This window comes from Nasonia vitripennis, chromosome 3 (assembly GCF_009193385.2).
Source record: "Nasonia vitripennis strain AsymCx chromosome 3, Nvit_psr_1.1, whole genome shotgun sequence".
Taxonomy (NCBI): domain Eukaryota; kingdom Metazoa; phylum Arthropoda; class Insecta; order Hymenoptera; family Pteromalidae; genus Nasonia; species Nasonia vitripennis.
The window spans coordinates 19055576-19080757 of record NC_045759.1 but is presented as its reverse complement, the minus strand read 5'-3'; the positions used below and the strand labels follow the sequence as shown (position 1 = coordinate 19080757).

General features: G+C 51.1%; 1 protein-coding gene and 1 long non-coding RNA gene across 2 annotated transcripts; one reads left to right on the top strand and one right to left on the bottom strand.

Annotated features, from left to right (window-relative positions):
• The first annotated feature begins 12008 nt into the window (after positions 1–12008).
• Positions 12009–15208, top strand: LOC116416921. Its single transcript, XR_004227222.1, has 2 exons — positions 12009–14595; positions 14663–15208. It is a non-coding gene; the product is annotated as an uncharacterized LOC116416921 (long non-coding RNA).
• A 1151-nt stretch (positions 15209–16359) lies between these two features.
• Positions 16360–17729, bottom strand: hairy (protein hairy-like). Its single transcript, NM_001280569.1, has 3 exons — positions 17556–17729; positions 17317–17412; positions 16360–17220 (listed from the first exon to the last, which is right to left on the bottom strand). Exons 1-3 carry the CDS (start codon positions 17727–17729, stop codon positions 16360–16362), a joined length of 1131 nt encoding a protein of 376 aa, NP_001267498.1.
• Positions 17730–25182: the final 7453 nt, after the last annotated feature.

Sequence of the window (25182 nt, the reverse complement as noted above, 5' to 3'; positions counted from 1 at the left end):
CTTTCGGTTTTCTGACGCTAACAATGGACCGGCTCGGAGTCTGTTTGCGTCGACAAAGCGAGCCCCGTGCACTTGTACATCGACGTTCAATTTTGTGCATAATATCATATAAAGAAACTCGAGAGAATTTTTAGCATGCGAACGCGGTCTTTTCGACAAAGTCCGTGTAATACGTAGGCATAGAGTTCTCCCTGACACGCCAAGACGTCTTAACACGAGAGTTTTTGTCCCGTTTGTTTTCAGGTGCTGTTGCGCGGCCGCTTCCGGTGCGAATGGAAATTAGTCCTTATGCCGCAGAGATCTCGGGCACTTAAAAGGCTAAGGCCCTAAAAGCAACTATATAAGTATGTACTAGCGTGAGCGAGCAGTTCTCAGCTCTCACGTCTCCCCGAGAGACAGGAGCTCGCGTGATCGAGCATCCCGTGCTCCGCAACGGCTCCAGGCTGCTGTTATGGTCGTCAGTTCGTGATCAGCCCTTGGGATCGACTACCAACGAGAGTGATCCTCCAGGTACGAACACAGTGTACTATTTAAAATGCATTTTTTTTTCACCTGTGTGCACGCGCGCTTGATTAATCCCGTATTTCACGATTGAAACAAAAAGGGCTCACGTGCAGCGCAACGTGCGCGCGGTGTTTCGAAGCCAGCCAATTAGCTGTCAGTAGCAGCGTCTGACGCGTTCGGGCCAAGTTTTATGATTTCCCCCCTAAATTGGATGATTTTGATGGGCAATCAGGTAGCTCAAAGTCCTCTCGCTCTTTTCGGCGGCGGCAGATAAGAAATCGACATCATCACGCGATCCGTATATGCCCACACGTAATAGGCCATAATTCGAGTGAATAAAAACGTGGCCCGGATGATAAACAAAGGGGTCCTCGAACTTTGAGCTGGCAAAATTATCGATTTGTTTTCTTCTCAATCATTGGTCTCCACGTCTATTTGCTTGGATCGGAAACGAGGCGTGTTAAAAACACGAGGAGTGCACGACGACAAGATCTCGCCGTAGTCCGAACAGTCCAAATATTTTCCTTCAAATGTTGTCTCGCGACAGGGCTGCTCGAGAGAACGGACAGGCAGCGAAGAAAACGGAGGAAAAAGCTCGGCGAGAGATAGCGCGACGGTATAGCAGGAGAAAAAAGACTCGTCGGGAACGCGCTCGCCGTAAAGAAAATATCGCGGAGCAGTGGGAGCAAGAGCCAATCAAGAACAAATATTATCTTGGCGCTCGCGCGCGCGGCAGCGCTGCCTGATGGCGGGCTCGAAATTTTCTTAAACTAATACGGCCGCGACTATTTTCGCTCGGCGAAATGTGCACCGGAACGAAGACGGCGCGTAAATTGCACGGGAGGAACTCTCACCGCTGAGAGCCAACGGCAGCTTGTAAATCGCGTCTCATAATCCGCTCGAATTGTCAAGCGCGCCACCGTATGCGCATTCAAACAAAAGTATTAAATCAAAAGTTCGCCTCTCTGTCTCTTTCCCCTTTGAATTCGAGCCAGCTCTTTTCACCGCGCTTATCTCGCATCTCTCGAATTTTCCTTTTTTGCTCGCCAGCCTCGCTTCCTCGCATATTTATACGCGAAAAAGAAGAGAGGACACTACTCCGGTTTGTATAATAACAATTGGTGTATTGAATCGAGGCGCGTCGATAAATCAAGCACATTTATTAGCCGAGGCATGCCTTGCTTCTGTCGAAGGAGAAGAAGAGGAAGAAGAAGCAGCCGAAGAAGAAAAATGTCCCGCTCCGGCGCGCGGTCGCCCGGCGATATTTCAATATTAGTTTAGCCATTGTGTCCGAGAGAAGCTCCGCGTGATGTCACTCGCGCAATATTTCGATGCGTCCGATTGGCTCCCACTTATTGAGCGATAATATTTATCTCGCCGAGCAAACTCCAGACCCGCGTCGTTATAATTCAGCGAGAAGCGGAGAAAAAAAATTATATACCGACTTGTCAATAGGCTAACGGATACGCGCGCGCAAAACGCGCACACGCCGAGATTTCGAGCGATCTGCTCTCTCCGCCGCTGCACACCTGTCGGCCGCGTGCCAAAAAGTCTCCGCGACTCGAATGCAAGCACTTGCCTATACCATATTTGTACGATGTAATTGGTCATATTTTTGCATTCGGTCATCGGATCCCCGAGTCCGATGCCTACCTTAGACCAATTCACCGCGCTCTTCGCTTTTTTGTTCCGCCGCATAATATATAAAATCGCGTGGCGCGAAACCTTTTCCCCTCCGAGTTGATTAACTCCCGGCTTTTCTCTCCAAGCAGCGATGTTTTGCGCCGCTCGGAGATAAAAAGCAAAGGAGCGAGACGTGAGGACCCCCCCATCGAGTATCACGTCAATTCCGCGGCGCGCATGCAGTCGCTCGTGGCGAACAGACTCCGAGAGCCAACACGCGCGCCAAGTCGATCCCTTTAGACCTCGCAAGCGCTGTCCTTTTACGCAACTGCTGCGCATTTGAATTTACATGTGTGTGTGTGAGTTTGTGTAGCTCTGTGTTAATTAAAAGCCAGTAAAATTGCTTCATTAAAATTTGTACTAGCTACTCGCCGCTTACTTTCCCTGTTGCTCGCCAATTACGCTCCGTCGGAGCGAAGTCGGTTGTCTGCCAGCGGGGAGTAAATAAGAGCGGAGAGTTTTCGAAAAAGTCGGGACTTCTCGCGCCGGAGGATCCCGAAGATCCCCTGTGCGCGCTCGCGGCGCGACGATAACGAGTGCGACTCGTGTGTCGCTGGGAAGTACGAGGCTGGAAAGCTTAATCGCGGGCTGTAATACACTTCGGTTTTGGATCGGCGGCAGTGGCGCGATAGCCGCGATCGTGCGCTGCCTCTGCAATGACCGCGGGTAATTAACGGCGAGCGGCGAGTACAGAGGAAGAAGCGATTTCCAGTAATGAAGCTACTTGCGCTTATTCGAGGGAGAAGCGCGTATTATTTTATTCGATAAATCGCCGCGGCCGCCGTTAAAAATGATAGCGGAATTTCATAAATACATTTCGGAGGGCACTTCTTGCGCGGTCTCTCACCGCCGGCATATCAGGGACAGCGAACTTAACGACTCGTCCGACCAATAAATCCTCCGCCGCGCACGAGATATACGCGGGAATCAGCGAAATTCTCGAAAGCCGCGCGTATACGTGTAAGTGATTCCGCTCACGACTTTATGCGAGTGTCGCGTCCGCCCCCACTTTTTTCGTGCCGCCGCCGCACGCCTCGCTCGCGCCAGTACCATTTGTGGAAAAGCAGCCGCACGCAATTATCCGTCGGCAAATCTGAGCCTCGCGCGCAGCCGCCTCGCCAACTTTGGCCTCGCTCCTGCCGAGTTGCGCGCACACGCGAGAGAGAAACATGCCTCAGCGCTTTTAAGGCGTTTGATGTCTTAATTGGACGCGCGAGAACCTCTATGCCCGCGCGCCGATCACGCGACCCGTTCTCATTGGGATAAAAAGCGGCGGTTGTGCTTTCGAACTCTTTCGCCTGTTGCGTGAAAAGTGAAGCTGTACGCGCGGAGTTTCTAACGAACCGTTTCCGATACAACGCCCCAATTATAACGGGCAATCAGCTCCGTCGGTCCGGGAGGAATAATAAAAATGCTGCAGCGACAGAGTCTGCGGGATGTAAAGTGTCACATCAAATCATTTAACAGCTCGCGCGCGCCGCTCTCGCCGCAATTTCCGGCGGATATTTCTGTATACGAGTGCGCGCGCGCGACTCGGCCCAATGAGTAGATTCCAGACGGAGTGTGTTGTCCGCCCCTGTAGCCGCGAGACAGCCGAGACACGTAAGGGGGACATCGTGTGTCGGCCGAGCGAGTGTACGTGGGACGTCGGCTGCGTGGGATCGCGAGGGTGTACGTGTCCAGTTGTGTATACACGTACAGTATACGATGTAGCGAGGCCGATAAACGCCGCGGTGAGTCGAAGAAATTCGCGTTATTGCCTATTGTTAATTTATGCATCGGCGGGACAAATTGTCACTGCGCGCGCTGCATAAGAGGGAAAGGACGAAAAAGGCCAGGACGATTATATCGACACCTCCGGCGGCCTACTCTAGACTCCAAGCGTATTTGCTCGCCGGTGATTTTGCCGAGCGGCGCGTAGGCGCGAACGAATTTCCGACCGGGCTTTACATAATCCGCGCCGCGTTATAAGGAACTTTGAAATAGAAGCTCTATAAGCGTAAATTATCGTCGGCGCGCGAGCTGCGGCAATGAACGGATCCAATAAAACGATTCAGCGATCGTTTTATCGGAGCACACGCGGGGACGGAGATAAAGGCCCGCGCGGGTATCAGTTTCGCGAACTTTTAATGCTCTTCGCTCGGCGCGCGCGATAACGCGTACACTTTAGAACGGCGGGCGTTTGTTTGTCGAATGGGAACCGGTCGCGTTGCGAAATCGCGATTCGCGGGGGACAGCATTCGCATGCACGTATAGAGCTGGACGCTCGCGTGAAACGGGTTTTCCTGGCGCGTCGAGAACAAAGCGGAAATCGCCTGTATCGTCTCGTTCCGCCTCGCACGGCCTAATTCGTTGCCTCGCGCGCGATTTTCAAGTCGACCTGCGAGAAATATCACGTGCGTCTCGTGTGCGATACGCCAGTCCCACGTGCATTTTATGAGAGAACTGGCACTTGAAATCGCATGCGCGTGATTCACGCGGCGATGATTGATCGGCACATCGAAAATAATCGCGGGCGTACGGCTGCACTCGCGCGCGGCAGGCCAGATATACCGGTCACTTCGTGTCCGCGAGTGCGAGTGTTCTTTCCCACATGCGAGAGCGAGTATCGACGACTGTACCGGCTTATCGGCTTCATCGGCTGGACGTACTCGGTGCGGAGATATGAATAATATATTTTTGTGATTATCGGTGGTTCGATGGCGGCGGCTGATATTTACTCTAAATGCCGCTAGCGCGCCGACAGATTGGGCTTATGTAAATAGCGGCTAATGGTATAAACGTGTAATTAATTAGAGCGTATAGACGGACCGATCAAATTTGGCCGGTTCGGCTTTAATGAAATATTTTTTTTCTCGCATAAGTGCAGTCGCAAATTAATAAGGCGACTCTCGAGACTGACTAAAATTAGTGCTCGAATGAGCAAATGCGCGGCTGCTCCCACTCGGTACTCGGCGGGCGTGGGCAGTCGGACAAGGATTTCTAAAACAAACAGCGCTCAAATTTCGCCGTTCCTGTAAACGTCGGCAGTCCGAATTTCGAGCGTCAGGCGTGCGTAAGTCGTTCTCGAAAACAAAACCTGGGTAGTGCTTCAAAACAATGCCAGTCGGAGAAAAAGAATCGTCGCGCATTAGCCGCGGAGACACGCCGCGTAACCATATCCGATGCCTCGAAGCTCAAGCCTACGCGAGAGAAAGAAGGAAGTCAGCCCACTTGATGATTTCCTTACGCACCGTCGTGACCAAGTTGGACGGAAAAAAAGTCGAACCAGTAGTAGGCGTGCTTGAGTGGCCGCGAGGCGTTGCAAAATCATTTAGAAAATTAACTTTGCACGCACGACCAAATTCGAATCGATACTCGACCGATCGCGCTTTCTTCGCCAGCAGCATCGCAGACACTCGTCGGGTGTATAACCGATTCGCTATCACTGGGGTTACGGTTCATCCTAAAGTCGGTCAAGGGTGTCGCACACGCGTATTCATACCGGTAATTCCAACATCTGTCAGGAGCTGCACGTCAGGCCGGCGCTCGCGTAACGCATTTGCATGCTTTTAAATCTTATCGTTATCTCGTCGCCGCACGAGAGCGACTGTATACGCGGGCAACCAGTTCTCGCGACACCGATCGGTTATATTACGCGAGAGAAAAAAAGGCTTTGCTCCTTTCAACTGTACTTTCTGCTCGTATAATCGCGGTCTTTGCTTTTTATCCGCTGCCCCGCCGGCTTTATATTTATTGCTCATTTCTTTGATTGATTTGTATACTAAATGTCCCGTATTAAACGCTCATCGGGCAATTTTCTCATTTCACGCAGAAATATATCTGAAATAATAATTATCCAGCGCAATACCGCGGAGACGCTCTGCGCGTTCGCAGGCCAGAGTTTTTGTCGGCGCGCCTTTGCGGATCGCGCGCACAAAAGAAGGAGGAGAGGACGATTCTCCCGAAAACACCGGCGGCGCGATTAAATAGCTGTCGCATTCGGTTGCGTCGGAGAAAGAAGCTAAACGGCCAGCGCAGCTGCGCCAACGTTATTATTTGATACAGCGAGCCTTCCTCGTCGGGAATTCCTTCCGCTTTTTACGCTGCCCCGCAGCTTTGCGCGATAACTTCCAGTATAGACTCTCGACGTCAATATATTCGATCCGCAGAAAATGGAATTAGGCTGCAGGAAGCCCATAAATATCGCGAGAGATTCGGCATATTATACAGGAGAGCGGATCTGCCGCGGCCAATCAGCGACATTATATACCTGCGAGAGCTGATTATGTCTCCGCGGCGCTTGTGTTCTCCCGAGCTTTCGTGAGCAACTTCTACTTTCGGCATAGGAGAGACTCAAAAAATCCTTATGATATCTCGAATATTGCCTCATAATGTATCGCGTTCGAGTCGGCGGACTAATGGAATAGGCAACTTTTTAGGGGCTACTTTTTTTGGCGAATCGGCTCGATCGAACGCACACACGCATGCACGACGTAATTTTCCATTGACCCATATTGAGAATTTTATTCCCACGACGCTCGCAGCTTTTGAAAGTAGCTTTTTTAAACCCCTGTGCGGAGCCGTGAGACGATCTGATGTGGAGTACGTTCCACTTAACAAGCCTCCGTCCAAATATGTCCGCGAGGTCCAGACAGTCATGTAGTTTTTGCTCCGAAACATAGCCGTGAAACCTGCGGACTAATTTTTAACGTCTGATATACCAAAAGAGATTATGCAGCTGCGATATTTTCGAAAAAGCAGCTTCGACCGCGAAAGTTATTCGGCGTCGGAGAAAAAGAAGAAGAAAAAAGAGGCGAACCGAGCTCGCATAACAACGCTCGCTGTCGGAGCGGTTCGCGGAAAAAGGAGGAGCGTATAGGGACGACGACTACTCGACTTTGGACAAAGGCCCTCGAGCGCGCGCTCCTTATAAGTATGTCCGCTCGGTGTGGCCGCGCGCGCTGCATTATATAGCGGCGCAAAAGAAGAAACGGTGACGCGCGCCGTACGCCACACATGTGAGGCCTCGCACGCGTTTAGAGACCGCGTGGAGAGGGCAGAAGCTTTTTTTTCTTCCTTCGAGCTGGTATAAATCGAGACGAGGCTTTTAATTCTGCTGTGGGAAAGAAAGTGCGGAGGAGACATTATAAACCGCGTATACAGCGCAGTCGGAAGCCCCTATGTTAAGCGCGCCGAGAATCTTCCCAGGGCGATGTATGTGATGATTGCCGCTCTCGTGATATAGCTACGCGTAATTTCCTGCCAACAATGTCGCGGATCAATTTTCGAACGCCGAAACGTCGCTGCGGAGACGAACGCGATATGCTCGGTAGGCTTGGTGTCGCTTGGAGAAAAATCGGTCGAGCGTACAAAACAGCGGCTAGAGAAAAAGCCAGCTAGGGACAAAGAAGTCGAACAGTTTTGCACGCGCAGCGAGAGAGACTCCGATGCACAACGCGATAATTTGCGGTCGGCCGTGGCGTTTTGTGGCGTGACAGACAAATTAGATGCACTACTTTATAGCCCGCTCGCGCGCGTTCCCGGGCGTTTTCGGCGCGCGCAACGAGCGATGCCAAGGACTCAATTAACTCGCGGGAATTTTATGAGGGCGAGCTGCTCTCTCGAACGAGACTCGCGCAGTTCGGCGTCGAGCGTGCGAGAGTAATGTTAATTGGCTTTTCGCGCGAATTGCGTTGCCGCTCGCTCTCTCGACTTGACGATCCGTCCGTCCGCTAAGGAATTATGCACTCTCTTTCTCCGCGGCTCTCGCTTTTTACGAGTTGTTAAGCAGTTTAGCGCTGTTTATCTGCCCGCGGTGAACCTCATTCTGATGAGTTAGCGCCTCGAATTACCGCGCGCCGAACTGAACTGTTAGCCGCCGCTTTTAAATTGTATCGCGCCGCGGCTGCGTGTGCACGCTGATTTTCTATTCCGCGCGACTCACGCGCACACACGGGATGAAAAAGCCATTAGCGGCCAGCTGCCGCCGCCGCGGGCCGGATGCATTTCATTATCGTAATTATATTTGTTTATCGAGTGCCGAGAGCTGGCGAGCAGTCGTAAATCTTAGAAAAGTGGACGTGTGAATTAGAGGCTCAAACACGAGAGATGAGAGCCGATCGCGCGCGTGCAAATAGAGCGCGCGCGAGCGAGCCGAGAGGCGAAAACACGATTAGCGTCGCACGCGCGCACAAAGGGGGACAAGAGCGCGATGTACAGTGCGCCCGTTCGCGTCGATGTATTCTAGTCGCCAAGGTGCGCCGGCACGTGTCTGGGTATAGCTATAGTACACACGCAACTGCGCTCTATAATAGTCGCGCGCGCGTGCACCGAAGCCTTAGGTAAATATGCCGCATTTATCGATGCTCGCCGGTGCGCGACGCGTCGTCCGTGAATACTCGAGTCTAATTCCCAATCCGCGGGGGTATAATCGGCTGTAAACGAGCTCGATTAAAACCGAAAGCATTCGCGCGCGTGCGATACCGCGCGTTTCGCTCGTACAGGCGCGTATATAGCTATATGCTGGAACTGCCAAGGCGACGCAGAGCGATAATAATGTGTCGCGCCTTCGCACGCGCCGCTCTTGTATTATTAACCTCAATTGCCGGGCTTCTCCCTCCCTCTTTCTTGCGGGAAAATCAACGGCTTCGCTATTTCTAGGCGAATCACGCCGCGAGGGACCATAACCTTCCCATATCTGCTCTCGGACGATACGAATTGCGCAATTCTTTCTCCCCGTCGTATTGAAATGAGAGTAGCCGAGTGCAGCGTCCGAAAGTAATAAAGCGCCTCAAAGAATTCAATTTGCACTCGATCATGTAAACAAAGATATTAGCACACCTGAGTATGCCGACGGCGTGTTTTTATCTAAAATCGAAAATAAATAAAAGACTCGAGCCGATCGCCGGCTATCGTAATCGAGCCGAGTGCGACGCACGAGACCCGCTTTATATGTGCACACGTCGCGACGACGCTGGCGGCGGTGCCGGATATCTGTGTGTACGTGCCTGCGCGCGTTCGAGAGAGTCTATTTGCGCTAAATGCGCGGCCCGCACTAATGCCACGTGCTCTCGCCCCGCGCGCTGTGTGTCTGACGTCAGGATGACTCGCGCCGATAAAGCCTCGCGTGAATTCGCCTTTAGTTACAGACTAGGCTCCGTTGCGTTCGCTGGTATAATATGTTTTTTATTTATTGTATATGAGACGGGGAAGAAAGTTACGTGCGTAGTTAGCATAGCTTCTCGAGAGTTGAATGAAATTTTCATAAGAATTCCCGTCGAGACCTGGCGACATCATCTCTCTCTCGCCTTTAGGATTCGAGTGTCGACAGAGGGTTAATGTATGAGGAGTTTCCACGCTATGAATTGCTAATGGGACCGTTGTCCGCTCGCATTTAAATACCTCGCTCGTCTTCTGCTGCTGCTAGCGGTGTATGTCGACTGCGCGTCGAATTTCAGCACATGAGAAACTTCGGAGCATCTCCTTTCTGCTTTCTCGAAGATTTAACGTTGCAAATTTTCACGTCAGACATTTTTATAAACTTCGATGTTTGTCATGTTTCTGATACAACAAAATAGAGTTTTACTGATGTAATAGCTGGAGATTTAGTTACGCGATTCGATACATCCTCGTTAGATAATTTCTATACCGATATTTTTCATGCAGGTGTACGCTCCTTTCGAACTGCATCGTTCACTTTCTCTAGGCGTACCTATGGGGCTCGGAAGAAAAGAAAAGGAAGGAGAGGAAGGTGGAGTGGAACTCGTAGGCGTCATTAGGGCGAAAAAGGGAACGATTGATCGTGGTACCGTTAAAGGGCTGCTCTCTGCCTCCTCCACCTTCTTCATGCATGTATACGCACTTGTAACTACTCGTCATCGGTCATTATTACCTGCTCCATTTATAGGATCTACACTACACGTGAGAAAGCTGTCGTAAATAGGTCGCACCTGCTTCAACTGCTCTATCGAATCGATCGGCATTGCGCGCGCCTCTTTTCCTTTTCAGTTGCGTGCGTGTGTTTTTCTTCTTCGTCTATAAGGACGGAGAAATGACGCGAGACACACCTCACGTGCTTCGACAAGTTCGTTGATCTGAAAAACAATACCTAAAATATGCATCGATCGCGTATTAATAGAACAGTCTCAAATTACCATCAAGGTGCAAGCGTAATTTTTCCGCCGGGTAAATTTCCAGCTCGAAGTCGCTGGAAGTGTGTAGTTCCAGAAGGACGTCTGACTTTTGACGAGCAGACTCGTGCGCCGTTTTTAGCCAATATTCACAAACACGCCTCTGACTGACGGAATTTTAAATCGGCGAGCGTCTCGTCGTCGCCGAGGCGTAAAAACTGTTTGTTCAATATTCAACGATGGAAAAAAGCGCTCCGAATTTAGAAGCGCGCGACGTACGACTTGCGCGCACACGACTCCGGCGGCGCGTCGGGGCTGCAAAAAATCATCTGGCGCGTTGCTCGCTCTGCTTATTCGTGTATCTCGATCGCGACACACCTCTCGCGCTCGAAAATGCTCATTGCGAGACTCGCGTGTGCATCAGTTGGCTTCCATTCAGTGAATCACAAACAAACCACCGGCTGACGTCGGTACAACACCGTGCGCGCATATATCGACTTTAGGCTTTCAAAGACTCATTGACGACCTCCTCGACGCGACACGACTCGGCCTCGCACGTATTCACAGCGACGCAAGTCTGTACACATATGTCGTGGTTATCAGTTCGGAAACTCCGCCTACAGTGCAGCCAATCGCCGAGCAAAAATGATTTATTCGTCTGGCTCGTATTATATCGAGTAAGTTACGTCAGCCTGTTCCAGACGCTTAATCGGATTTTCTCCGGATCTCTCTCGTGAATGCAGGGAATTTCCAGAATTACAGATTAACGCGGAAAAGCGTTCGAGTGACTGGGCGTAAGGCGCGTCGATTTCATTATTCATCAGTCGGCGCGGACACTCACGGGCGACGTCGTAGCACATATCCCGTGAGATGTGCAGCGTATAGCGAAAGACTGAGCAAGCGAGAAAACAGCAGTAGCAGTTGGTCGAATTAAATCGGCTGTAACCTCGAACTTTGTAACGAGGCAGCGTGCGCTCGTGTTCGGTCCTTTTTTTCCTCCGCAGCCTCTCGTTCTCGAATCATTGCAAACTCTTTTTTACCCCCGCCGAGAGAGAGAGAGAGGCTGCGGCGTATAATTGGCATGGCTGTCTTAACAAGTAGCCGATCCATAAATAACTTGTTTGATTTGTATAAGCAATGTTGTAAAATGATAATCTCGCTTCAAAAGTTGCTGGACCCGCTCCTTCGATTTTCATCCGACCGCGGGCTCCGCCGCGATTTTTTACGCGAGTTTTTTCGCTTTCATCGAATGTCCTCGTGTATAGCGCATGTTTAGTTTAAAGCCAGCGAAGCATAGTTTCGCGAGAGATTTCTTGCTGTATAGACGTCTCCTTTCGCTCGCCCACAGCGAACCGGAGCCTGTCCATCGATTCCGATTGGTCTCGCTGTATCCCGGCGTGCGCTTCACTCGATTCCGACACGTTCTCCCGTGGATTCGGACCGGGGCGCAAAAAAAAACATAGCCGGGGCTCTCTTTTCACGTGCAATGTGTCGAAGCCTGCTGAAGAGTATACTCATCTCTCTGCACACGTGCGCGCTCAAAAAATACTTTCGACTTCTTCCCCTCTCTCTATAGAGCTCATCACTCGGTCGAATGAGGGGCTCTCTTTGCCTCCTCCCGAAATGGGCTTGCAGTTTTGCTGCTCGATTTTATCTGCTGCCCCCTTGCATTGTGCCTGTGCGAGCAGAGAGAGAGAGAGAGAGAGAGAGAGAGAGAGAGAGAGAGAGAGAGAGAGAGAGAGAGAGAGAGAGAGAGAACGAACCCTTTGCTCGCCGAAACGAAACGCCAGCTCGATTTGCGGACCCTTGCACCTATACCTATACACAGCGGACGGGCGCAAGAAAAGCCAAAACGTGAGACGCCAACCAATCGCTACTCGATGCACGCGTGAGCGCGTGGCGGCTTTTTATCCGGAACTGTTTTGTTTTTCGCCAGCCGCCGGAATGGTATGCAGCGATAGATCATGATCTCGATCGACGCCGAGGCATTCGCGCGCGGCGCAGGCCTTTAGCTCTTCATCTTAATCGGACATGCGCAGGGTCGATGTTGGCTACTTGGCTAAGTCGCTTGCTAAATAAACGGAGAAACCAAGTGCTTCGTAAATTCGGAGTCGCGATCGAAAGCGCATCGGTGTACAACGAGAGGAAAGCGCGCGGGTAAAAAAAGACAATGCAAAAGCTGCACATCACGAGACAAGAGGAAGAGGAGACTCGGTGCGGTGAGTCGACTCGCGAGCGAACGAACTCGGCTCCACGCTCGCACGGAGCAGAGAACTCGAGTGGCTCCCCCACCAGCCGGTCTCTCGGTCGCGAGACGCGGCGCGTGTCAACCTTGCCTTGTCCTTGAAACCACGCGACCGCGAGCGAGCGGCCCGACTGTGAGTATAATGCCAAGAGCCGCCGCCGGCGCGCGCGCACTATACCGCGACTGTTATATACAGCGAGAGAATGCCTCGCTTGCGCGCGCGGACGTCTGCCCCTAGCTGCTAGATGTCTCGCGCGCCAAAGCTTCTTTGCGTCTTATCAGCTGATCCATCGACTCGTACGAGCGCGGTCATTTAATCTCGGACTATGCGAGATTTGTCACGGCGATTACACGTTATGGAAGATGATAGATAAGGCCGCGTATAGGCCGAGTTCAGAGTGATGTTCCTGTTTTCGAGCGACCTTTGCTTATTTTCGCCGGTTCGGATATGCGCCAGCGATCTTTCAATAATACAATGGGCAACGCGCGCGCGATTCGAGTTTCCTTAATGAAAGCGTGCGAACGAATTTCTGAATCGAATCCAAGCGCGCTCGTGCGCGCTCTCGTGTATTTTACTCCCCTGGGGTCAGCTTGCGCTGTGGCGAGACATTTGATATCGGAGTATGATTAACCAATAGGCCTCGTGCCAACTTTGGTTACGTGCGCGTATATTTATCAGCTGTTTAGACTTCTCCGAATTACGTCTCTCTCCCATACGCCTGTGCCAGTCGTTCGGGCGACGAAAAATTAAACGTGCGTGTTGACTCCCGCTCGTTTTGATTCGCGCGTGAAAAGCTACTTCGATAATATTTTGCAGTTCGAAGAGTAGATTTCTATCTGCAGCGGATGCAGAGCGACTTTTGTTTTGAATGAACGATTGCGCAACGTAGGAGAGTCATCGCGTTTGTGCAAATTAAAACAATCGCTTCCTGCCCGTAGTTCTACGTTACGGTGTACAACAATAGAGGATGTGCTCTCGTACCGCCGACAACGATCTGGAGCTAATGCGCATTGTGTTCTGCGCGTTATTGTGCATTCGTCATCATCGAACGCGCAACATTCCTGCGCTCTTGTAGCAAAAAAACCCGTCGGATGTGTCTCGTGTTCTTTTTTTCCGTCGATACAGATAGAGGTAGCCTACGGTAGCCGTATCAATTAATCGCTTGGGAATACCAGGGACTACGAGCTTGCGTCTGGTTCAGACGCATTTTAATTATGCAAATGCCATTCTGCCCGTTTTTCGCAATCGTCTCACACGCGGTGGCGGTGACTCGCGACTCGGGACTGCACGCGGCTTATACTCGGTGAATATCGCATGCGTCATATGTCATTTGCATCCACTCAGCGCCATTGACGCCTTTCGATTCTCTTTTTTCTCGCGATTTCGTTTTTTGCCTCGTCTTCGGTTATTCGACTGCGTCAGAATCGTGTCCCCTCGTGAGCCGCCGCTGCGGCTGTATCAAAAGAGATTGCGAATGGTTGCGAATACCGCGGTTACACTACTTCGGTGAAAATTCGATCCGTATACTCGCGGTTCTCGAGACTGTTTGCGTGCCTGAGTCATGTGTCTCGAGCCGACCGTGCGCACTTGGCTTTTATTTAAGAAACGTGCACACACAGCGGCGTAAGCGCCTGACGTTTGTGTAATAGAGCAAGCATTCGATCGGCGAGACGACGATCGCTTGCGCGCCCGGCGGTCGGCTTATCGCTGATTGTATACGTATCGAGTGGGAAGAATGTTAGTGCAGACGCTACGAGTGAAAAGCGCGTAATAAATTGCGCGATCGAAAACGTACTGTTCTGTACGGCTTGGGGCACTTATGTAGCGATAAAACGGACTTTCCCGCGAGTCCGCGCGCGACATGTGATAAATGCGAAACATGCACGCTGGGAGAGGAAGATCGCTGTTGATTTACTCGTGACTCGTGATGGACAACAAATTTATTGATATAATCAATATTGCACTCGCCTGCGCTTTGCGCGCTTACAATACGTTTTACCACAAAAGATAAATGCTTATCGCGGTGTATTGCACTCTTGAAATCAACAAAAGTATTTGCAAAATATTGTAGACTCTCATAAAATCAAAAACTAACATATTGACGCAAAAATTTTAAAGTTTTTACAGCAGCAAAATTTTATTAGTATAAAGTTGAGCGAAATTCCGCCAGACGGCAGCACGTCTCCGTTCGGTCCGAAATCCGTGCGAGCCGAGGGGCTGGTAGAGGGGTTTCGGGTACTCAAACCAGTGCGAGCGTACCTTGACTATATCTGACGGGGACTCCTCGAGAGGCCCAAACTTGGAGCGATCACCACCAGGTGGAGACACGTGACCGACCATCGTCCGATCCAACCAAGTCTCCTGCAATCGAGCGGGTGATGTTCTTCGAAGATGCGTTTGAATAGCATCTATGTTACGCAAATGACCTATTTATATTTTTAAATAAACCGTTTCTTGCTTTATATAAATCTGGTGTTTTTTAGATACTATTTTCTAATGTGCTTAGGATTTACCCATTATTCGTTTTTTGAGTAAATTGTATTTAGAATATATTCAGAGAGTTCAACTTCGCGCTTGAAATGCCAGTAACGAATGCGAATAATAAGATTTAATAATGTACGTTTGATCCTCAATTCAAAAATAAATCATCTGTGTAAATCTTTTGTTTAGCATTTTTCTTGTACTTTCCTGAATCAACTTCTGAAAAATTTGATCTACTTCTGGTATAGTAACATACTTCTTAAGTATGGAAGGTATAGGGCATAGGAGTATTTTTCAATTAAGAATAAAGCAGTGTGATTAATGTTTAGAGATCGATTTTTATTTTGATACTCTTATATCGTAATAAGCGTGGTTTTCTATTTCGACAATAGATAGGTATATAATTTTATATCTCTGCACTCATAAATATAAATAGTACTCTTTCGTTTCATTTCATACGGCGTACAGCATTCATACACATTCGCGTTCTTAAACTTAGCTTAATGCGACTTAAACGAGTCGTACGAAGTTTTTTTTTTACTATTTACAAACGCTTGTATTCGCTAATACAAATTTTGTCGATCGGTCGGAAAAACTCGTAACTCAGTAAAAGTTGTACATTACATTCAAGAAAAACAGAATTGGAAGACGTCGGTGATTCTTGTTGCGTAAGGCACTTAATAAAAAATAAAAAATATTACAACTATTTACAAGAAAATAAAGTATAATAACAAAAAATGCAGCGAGCCGCGCGTGACGCGAGGAAAAATTGCTCGAGTAGGCGTTACATATCACGGTTCAAAGAGTTATCGATCTCTTTGCAAAAAAAGAAATGCGTTTTCCCGTTCTCGAAAATTCACGTCGTAGTCTATTTACAAGGCACTTGTTTGTTTTGTCGAGGCATCGCGCCTCTCACGGGCTGTACTGGCCAGCGGTGGTCCGGGAAAACGAAACTCCAAATAAGTCGAACGTCCTCGCAGCATCTCCTCCCCCGTTCGCGCCACTCGCGCTTCACCGCACATTCGTCGCATCTTTTCTCTACATATCAACGCTTCTCTATACACTCTATAATAAAGTCAACGGAAGGAACAACGCCCGAATAATTATCTCTTCTCTTTCTCTCGTTAATATATGTCACAAATAATAATGTTAAGTCCTTGGTCGATTGGTCGCGCGCGCGCCTTACAAACTACAGCATCGCAAAGTTCATCACGTCCGGAGTTTTTTCTCGGCGAGTGCAAGCAGCTCACCGAGTGATCACTAGAGTTTTGTGTATGTACACACACACACACACGAGAATTGCAAAAGTCCCCGCAGCAGCAGCGGTGGAGTCTTTACCAGGGTCGGAAGTACTTCTGCTCCATGGACTCCTTGATCACGCTCTTCCTCATGACGAGGCTGATGGGTTTCTGAAGAGGTGGGCTGTAGACGCGGGGGTCGAACTCCGGGTCGCTGGTGTAGCCGGTGGTGGTGGCCGGCGAGGTGGCGACGTCGCGGTGGCTGACGTTGGTGTAGGCGATAGGCGACTGCGACTGTTCGCGGAAGTTGGATGGCGGCGCCTCGAAGGCCACTGGGCTGGCTGCCGAGGTGGAGGTCGAGCTCGTCGAGGAGGTCGAAGACGAGGCGGAGGCGGTGCTGGCGGTCCTCTGGGGGATGGGAATGAGCGTTGGCAGAGGCGAAGACGGCGCGGGCGAGCTTGAGGGCGACGAGACAGGGCTGACTACACTGGTGGTGCTCTTGGCTCCGGCGGCGACGAGAGCGATGTTTCCGTTGGGCAGCCTCGTGGGCACGAGCTGGAGGGCGGTGCCGTTGGCGTTCATGTAGACGATGCCGTTGGACTGTTGCACTTGGATGGTGGAGGCATCAACCTGCGGCAGGATGTGCACTTGCAGCTGGGTTGTGGTGGTCTGGGCTGATTGCACTGACTGGCTGGCTGTTGTCTGGTTGGCAGAGTTGCTGTCGGCGTTGCTGAGACAGGTGGAGAGATGTGCCAGGAGACGGCGCTTCATGGAAGCCTCGAGTCCGGGGAACCTGCCGACCTCGTTAGCGCATTCGGTGAAACCTGCACGGAACTTGTTGAGCACGTTCGGGTCGGTGGCGGACGCAAGAGCAACCTGTTGACGCTGGAGAGTCTCCAAGTGCTTAACAGTCATTTCGAGTATGTCGGCTTTTTCGAGTTTCGAGTGTCTGGCTGGCTGTAATCAGAAAGAAAAATGTTTATGAGCGGATTGTTCGTTTAGATATATTTTGGAGTTTTCAATTTTTTTCTCTGAATCTGTCAAGATACTTACGTCTTTTTTCATTGCGTCCAGGATGAGTGCCTTGAGGTCATTCAGGCAGTTGTTGATGCGAGCGCGACGTCTTTTTTCCATGATGGGCTTGTTGCTCTGTAATCAGAAAAAAAGAAATACAAGGTTAGTAAATCTGTATCGAAGTAGAGGAGTAGAAGAATTTTTTTTCAACTGCTGCATCGGGCCGAATAAAATACTCCGATGATTTGATGATTGCGAGAGCAAGTCGAGATACTAACCCGTCGGTTCTCGCTGGACCTCCTTGGTGCGGCCGGTGTCGTGGTTGTGGCCGTGGTGGTGGTGGTCTGTGCCGTCGGAGGCTGCACGGCCTCCTGTGGCACGTGCTGGGCCGGTGGAGTGGCACCAACGGTGACACCTCCGGTCGGCATGCTGGCGTTTACTCCAGTAACCATGGCGATGAGTTTACAAGTCTTCGGACTCGTGTCTTGGTATCACAAAATGTTTTTTCTGGATTTGCAAATCCAGAAAAAATGTAGAATTCACTTGCGCTTGAAGCACTGCACAGTTGCTTGGTAGTGTTGTTGAAGATGATCAACAACAACAACAACAGATGAGGCAATGCACTCGCGAGTGTCGATGTGTGTGTCTGAGTGTAGAGATTGCCAATTCAGGCAAAGCTAGCGAAGAGACAAGTACAAGTGTCTTGCTGCACTAGCGGGGGAGCTCCCGAAACTCTCGGTAGGCGCGTCAGAGCTCGACTGACTGTTCGCTCGACTCAACTTTAACTCCTCGTCTGCGGATCGGTGGAATGCTGCCTTGGCTGCCGCCGCCGCTTCGAGCCGCCGCAGCCGCTGCACTCGTGGTGGGGAGCGGAGAGTGCGCCGCATGAGTGCCGGAGTGGGGATCGCCGCAGCGCGTGACGAGCGACGGTCTACCCTCGGCTTATCCCCACCGCCGAATTCCGACGCACTGGCGCGAACACATAGCCATGCCTTGGGTTTTTTTCCGTATACGTGTGTATGTGTGGGAGCTTCAGAACCCGCCGGGATGCGGATGCGCGCTGAGAAGTGGGGGGACGAGTGGGACCCCCGCCGGGGCCTTGGGACTGCTGCTCGCCTGTGTGTGTGTGCGCCTGTGCGATTAAGCAAAGGTTTCTCTCTGCGTGATGTGCGCGCAGGGGTGGGGTGCGAGAGACGGCAAGAAGAAGAAGAAGAGGAGAAGTAGAAGAGAAGAAGCCTTCGATTTCTGACCGCCACCGCCGCCGCATCGACGATTGTGTCGAATGCGTGTGTATGAGGGGACCGCAGCGAGGGGAGAGAGATGCCAGAGGGAGACCCGCAGCCGGAGTGTATAGCACACCAAGAGAGTGGAGGGGACTGTGGGAAAAAAGCAGGAGCAGGAAAGAGCCGGCTGTGTAACTGGATCTCGCTTTGGTGTGCATGATGAGGCGTATGTGTGTCGCGTGGATGTATTTATGGTAATCGATGGGCTTTCTTGTGTTGTTTAAGCAACGTCGTTTGTCCCTCTCTCGCTCGTTTTCTCTTACATGCCATACGCGCGCGGCGCTCGCTCGCGCGTTATTACCACGGGGAGGACTTGCGGCATTCCGATTGTATTTGCTTTCAATTGGGGTGGCATTCTCTTTTCAGGGATTCAATTAGCGATCAACAGGTGCCAGGCCTCGAAGAATCGCCCCTTTTCAGCGAAACTCGCGCGCGCGTGCACGAGCCGAGCCGTTCATTCATGGCTCTACTATTGCTCATTTACACCCGAATCGCGATTGGCTTTAATCGCTCGTTTTGCTGTCGATTCGGTTCTCGCTGTATAGCCGGGGGTGTGACGAAGCTGTTGACCACGGTCAGAAAGGAAGAGTCGTCGTTCATTCACGTTTCTTATCAACCGATAGCCGCAGAGCGATAATGGATTTGCAAAAAGCTGCAACGTGCTCTCTTTGTCGTAAGCCATCAGTGTATGGCGAGAGCTCTCGATTGAGTATACGGGCGCACAGGTTGAGGTAGCAGCATAATGAGAGCGGCTGCCGATGACCTACAAATCGCAACGACAAAGCCGGTAGATGGTTACGATTTCCGTAAGCCGGCAGCAGCAGCAGCCGTCGGAGCGTGTTGCCTGATGTGCGACGCGTGTGAGAAAATATCGAGAGAAGCAGCGGCCGGCCAAAGAGAAGAAAAGGACAGTCGTCCTCTCCAGGTGTAATATCGGCCACACTACACACCTTCCTCATAGCTCCCACGAGCTTTTTGAGAACAGAAAGGCGTATACACACAGAGAGGAGCGAGAGAGAGAGAGAGAGAGAGAGAGAGAGAGAGAGAGAGAGAGAGAGAGAGAGAGAGAGAGAGAGAGAGAGAGAGAGAGAGAGAAGCACGGTGATGGTAGCAGCAGCAGCAGCAGCGGCAGCAGGGTCGTTATACCAATGCACGGCTGGTGCGAGAGGCGCATCGAAAATAGCCAGCTGTCGCGGCGAGATCGTGAGAACCTCAGCGGCTCGTCTGACGCACGGCGCAATTCTGGCACGTGCCCCGATCTCCTTCCTCTCTCCCCCTACTCCTCTCTCTCGTATACACTCGACTCGCTCGCGAGCACTGCCGGCTGCGCTCTCACGAAATCATCCTCTCTCTCGCGCGCGCGCGCTCGCTCGCTATCTCCCTCTCACTCGCCTCTCCTGCACCTATACACACATACACAACTCGTGACTCGGCAACTGACACACGCGCCATCGCAGCGAACGAGTGCACCTACTACGACTGCTGCATTAATCAACGCGCGCTCGCCGAGAGCCGTATTTTCACACGGTACGTATGCAGCCGCGCGCGCCTGATGCATGAGTGTATGTAATTCGGGCACGCGTTCTCTCGTTGCTCTCGCGCTTTCCTTTTACGGCACGATCTCCCACTATCGGTGCACGCGCCGACTCCTCCCTCCCAGACGAGCGCGCGCGCTCACGCACTTATATAAGCGTTATAAATATATTGCCAACGGGTACTACGATCCCCGACGTCTAATGACGAGACAATTTGCGGATACCGGGCTACTGCTAGGGATCTGCAATACCGTATACCTCGGCTTTGTCGGTCGTCCCACCCCGACACGGGGACAGGCACCTGTCTTCCCGCATGTATACGCTCTTGCTAAAATCTCCCCTTGTACTAATGCTAGCTCCAATTGAGATTAGAGGGGTCGGCCGGGATTTCACAACAGGTGGGTGGTGCCGTCGGGTTACGGGCTGCGGGGAGATTTTTCCGAACTTGACCTACTTATTGGAGCTTAATCCTCGGCATGGCTTTGGCCGGGGCTGGGTGTAACGGACACCTTGATTTTCCAGTGCCGGCTAATTGTTATACAGAGCGCCGTCTCGAATTCGCCAGAAGGAAATCCGTTATTGCATGAAAAATGACGGCCGCAACGAGCTTACGTGTAGTTTTAACGACCGAGCGATTTAAAGGCCATTCGGTTTTCATTACGCCCTGGAAAACATAAACGAATGTCGCATAATTTTTTAATTAAGGCACATGTCGCTCGCAAATTAAAAAAGAGAGTCGCCCGCGCTCCAAGCTACTTACAAGTGACGTCGAACAAGTGCAGCGGCAGTAGCCCCACGAGAACGAAACCACATCTGTTGATTCGCGAAGAAAGAACCAGCGGGAGCATTAACGACATAATTGATCCAGCATTTAAAGAGAAAGACGAGAAAAATGTCGAAATGAACTCATTTTTCTCAGCTGCTCGCGCGCGCAAGTGTAAAGTGGTGGTGGTGGAGCGTGCGACAGCGGCAGCGAGAAAGCCTGGGAAAAAGAAGAAGATTTGGCGCCGAGCGAATAATAAGGAGTATAGTGCGCGCGGAGAGAGGGGAAACTCTTGAAATCCGGGAGTTCGTAGAAAGGCGCGATGGGTGCGAGGGGGCACTCGCTCTCGGCAGCGCGCTCCCACACACGCGCACACCTGCGCGCCCATACGAGAGAGAGAGAGAGAGAGAGAGAGAGAGAGAGAGCCTCGAGCGAAGAGAGGACACGTGTGCCGAGAGGAGCAGCAGCACGCGCGCGCACACAGACACACACGCGCGCGCGAGCACGAGAGGGAGAAGGACGCGGCTATCAGCCTGGGAAAGGAACACCGAGAGCCTCGCGCGGCCGGATGATGCCGTGTGTAGGCCGCGTGGTGGGGGCACACGAGGGGGACAACAGGGTGAGGAAAAAAACGAGCAGAGAATATAACCCACAGCGGCGGCGGAGAGCAGCTTCGAGGAGTAGAAAGAGAGAGTATATCGTGCGCGCGCGTGCCTCTCCCAGAAAACGACAGTGAGGCTCTCGGGACGAATAGGAGCGCGAGGATCGGACGCGGCGCGCGACGCCGGGCCTCCCATTGGCCGGGACTCGCCGCCGCCGCCGTACGTGGGTGAGGCGCCGGTGGTGGGGGAAGCCCATGCACTCACTCGTCCGCGAGCTTCGGAGGGACTCGGGCACGAGCTGCGAGAGCGCGTGCACACGTCCCTTTCCTCTGTACGAAAGGAGCCCGGAACTCGCCGCCGACAATCCTTCTTCGCGAGCGCGCGCGGCGACGTGCCAACCTCGCGTGAGGACTGAGGGGGAAGCATACACGACTCGCCGTGATGCCGCAATCGGCGGAGGGGGGAGAGGGAACGCGCGTGATAACTACCTGTTGTCATCGCACGAATTTATTTTTATTGGCTCTGTGCTGCTGCTGCTACGTCTGTTTGTGCATGCGGCGCGCGCGCTTCCGTTCACTTTGCCGCTCCTTCTGTCTGTCGGTGTATGAATGGTTATTCCCTCTGTTTTCTTTTATCTTTTGCACAAGCTCGATGCTGTGTATGCTAATCATCATTATAATGGGTTCGTGAGGGAGACGTTACTTCAGCCACGTGTCTTTTCGCGTTACGACTCTCATAGCAAATGCTGAAGAATCACCCGACTTCGCTAAAAAGTTATCGCATTTGTTGTACATGTCTGTATAGAGTTGTTAAGAATCTCCTCAATCTCGTATGAGATACGCATTCGGGTATAAGGGTCCGGAGGATGGAAAGGAGCAAAGAAGAGAAAAATACCGACAGGAGAGGTGCTACCACCTGACGGAGGATGTCGCAACTCAAGAATTTGGAGCTCTGGTTCCCGCCACCGACCGACAGGCTCCCTACACTTACCTGCACTGCGTAACTCATATTTATCCGCGACTGTTGCGAAACTTCAAATTGCGGTACGAGTGCATATCATCACGCTTTAATAAGTATAGCATTGATCCGATATGAATAATGATAACGTTACTATGAGTAAATTTATCGCGTAGAATTTAAAATTTAACTGATGTATGATCTGCGATAGCAAAACCACTTTGCTCAAACCGACAACGTTAGCAATTCGATTCAACCTGCAGATGTGTGCGTACACAACAATAATACAAGGACGTATAGGTCTGCGTCGTCGCCACCTGTTGCCAGGACCAACGGATCTCCCGCCGAACTCATGACTCATTAAGCTCCATACGGGGGGTTGTTGGGGTCGCATTCGAGCAGCGTTATACCAACACGTGCTTCCATGTGTGTACATACTCACACACGCTTCGAAATCGCTGGGAGGGTTGGCCAAATAAAAGCCGGAACGTTAGTCGTGCCCCTCGACGCGGCTGTTAAGCGGCTGGATTACGCTCAAGTGAGCCGCGCTCGTGAACGTAGGGACATTTTTTTTAAGTCTCGTATACCGTGCCAGTATCTGTTTCACGAATCAGTAAAATACTTCAAACTGGCTTACGTATTGCACAAATTCAATATCAGAATATCACGTCAGCGATACTGATAAATCACATAGCTGCAACCGTATCGGACGTAAATGGCAGAACAAACGCTTCAACGCGTAGTATAGGCATGAAGAACGCGTGAGGTATGGCTTCCCGGTCGCGTATTATGAATTGTCCATATATAGCCGGCTTGCGCGGCTGTCTCGCTCGCTCTCGAAAATCGATTCATTCCGATCGTGCTTCTCTTCCTCTTCATTCCGCGAGAGAGTCTGCCGGCTCGTGCGCGCGAGTCATAAATTGCACGAGCGGGCGACCGCGATCTTATCAACGCGTGTTTCTCTCGCGTTCGATTGGCCGCCCCGGGACACTCGTAAAATTCGCGCGCCGCGCGCGAGCCTCGCACACTCTCCTGACTCTTCCTTTTTTGTCTTTCTCTCTCTTTCTCTCTCCTTTCTCCTCTCGCCTTCTTTCGTCGCGCATCGCTGCCTGACTGACAACCCGCCAATTTCCCCTTATTATTGGTTAAGCAAATAACCCCGAAAGCCCTCGACTTGTGTAATTACACGGGCACACGAGATTTTCATCGACGCGCGTTAACCTTTCTTCGACGACGCGACAAGCGTGCGTAAGAATCGTGTGCAGGCTCGCGTATAATGCAGCTGTCGCGTCGTCTCACGAGTTAATCACGCTCAGGTTGATTGCGGACAAATTTTTCAGTCTTTACAAATAGTCCTAGCTACGCGAAAGGATAACGAGATACGCGATGGTGTTCTATTAATTAGAGCCCGTCAATATCGTTGGTAATTTCATGGTGATAGACGCGTCGTCGTTGCTGGCTCCCATACGTGGGAGCGCGACGGGGTTCTCCTCGATGCTAACGCGGGAGATGGACTGCTGCGCATCAGGCCAAAGTGACGAATAGCTTTCGGTTTTTAAAATATCTTCTGCCGTCGGAAGAATGGCTCCGCTTCGTCAAAAGCCGTTATTATTAATCGCTGATGCAAACGCTTGCGAATCCCTCACGCTGGGTACTAATGAATCGGGCTTGATTTTAATTACGCTCGCGAACAAAACCGGCAAATATAGGAGTCGCAGTTCTCTATTGCAGGCGAGGTTATAATGAATTGAAATCCAGTTTCGAGTACGTCAAGGGAATCTCGAGATAAATCGATTGTCTTTGTGCGAACGTATTTGATTGATTGAGTTTCATTCGTTTTTTATTTTTCTTAGGCAAACAGGCAGTAATTTATCACAGCTCGCAGCCCTTGTTTTAACGTACTCGTCTGTAGTGCGCACATCGCAGCTAGCTTTTGAATTTTTTTTTCGAGCAATATCGGTAAATTGGCATTAGTCGCAGTATGCGTCAACGCGTCAGTCTCCGGCTCGTAATTTTTTTTTCACCCGATCCGCCGATGTAAATCTTGAGTGTCACTCACGCCGTTTCAGAATTTTTTTTTCGTGTCTGCGTCTGTCGGTTTCGAGTCTCTTAGAAAAAAACTAACCTCTCACCTTTTCGTGATTGAAAAAATTAAGCAAAAACCGGCTGACGCGTGAGAAAAAATGGTCCCGCCTAATTGACTGTCATTAGACCGGAGGGGCGAAAGGGTTTCTGCAGCCGAGAGTATGCGGTTAGAGGATAGGGGATTGCCGGCGAGGTGCAGAAAAAGCTTAAGGAGCCAACCCTTTGGCTACCTGCACCCGGAATAAGCTATTGTGTTCTTATATTAGGAGAATGCGATGCGTTTCTTGCGCGCCATTGAGTCTCGCCCGAGGAAAAGGGTTAGGCACGTGCTCCCTTACCTCGTCATCGTTTCGAGTGCGCGCTTCGTAACTGCACGAAAAAGCATATATGAATTTCTTTTCTCGGATAATCGGCTTCTCGTCGATTGAAGTGTGCTATTGAATCAATACGGCGCATGTACTATAAATATTTCCGTGCAGTGGGCGGATTCAAAAGGGACAACTGTAAGTGATACGGGCTCCGTCCTACGATTATAGCTGATGTCTCGTCGAGCATAGCCAGGTTTAGTGTCCGGGTGAGAGTCTGTGGAAGGGTTCGTAAAGGGTAACGATCGCCCCCTGTGGAGAAAATTCCGGCTGTAGGTGCGAATAATAGGATCGATGCTCGGCCCCTAAGAAAGG

Coding starts and splice junctions, on each gene's coding strand:
- hairy (NM_001280569.1), bottom strand. CDS start 17,729: ATGGTTACTGGAGTAAACGCCAGCATGCCGACCGGAGGTGTCACCGTT. Junction 17,413..17,555: donor GGTCCAGCGAGAACCGACGG/GTTAGTATCTCG, acceptor TTCTGATTACAG/AGCAACAAGCCCATCATGGA. Junction 17,221..17,316: donor TGGACGCAATGAAAAAAGAC/GTAAGTATCTTG, acceptor TTCTGATTACAG/CCAGCCAGACACTCGAAACT.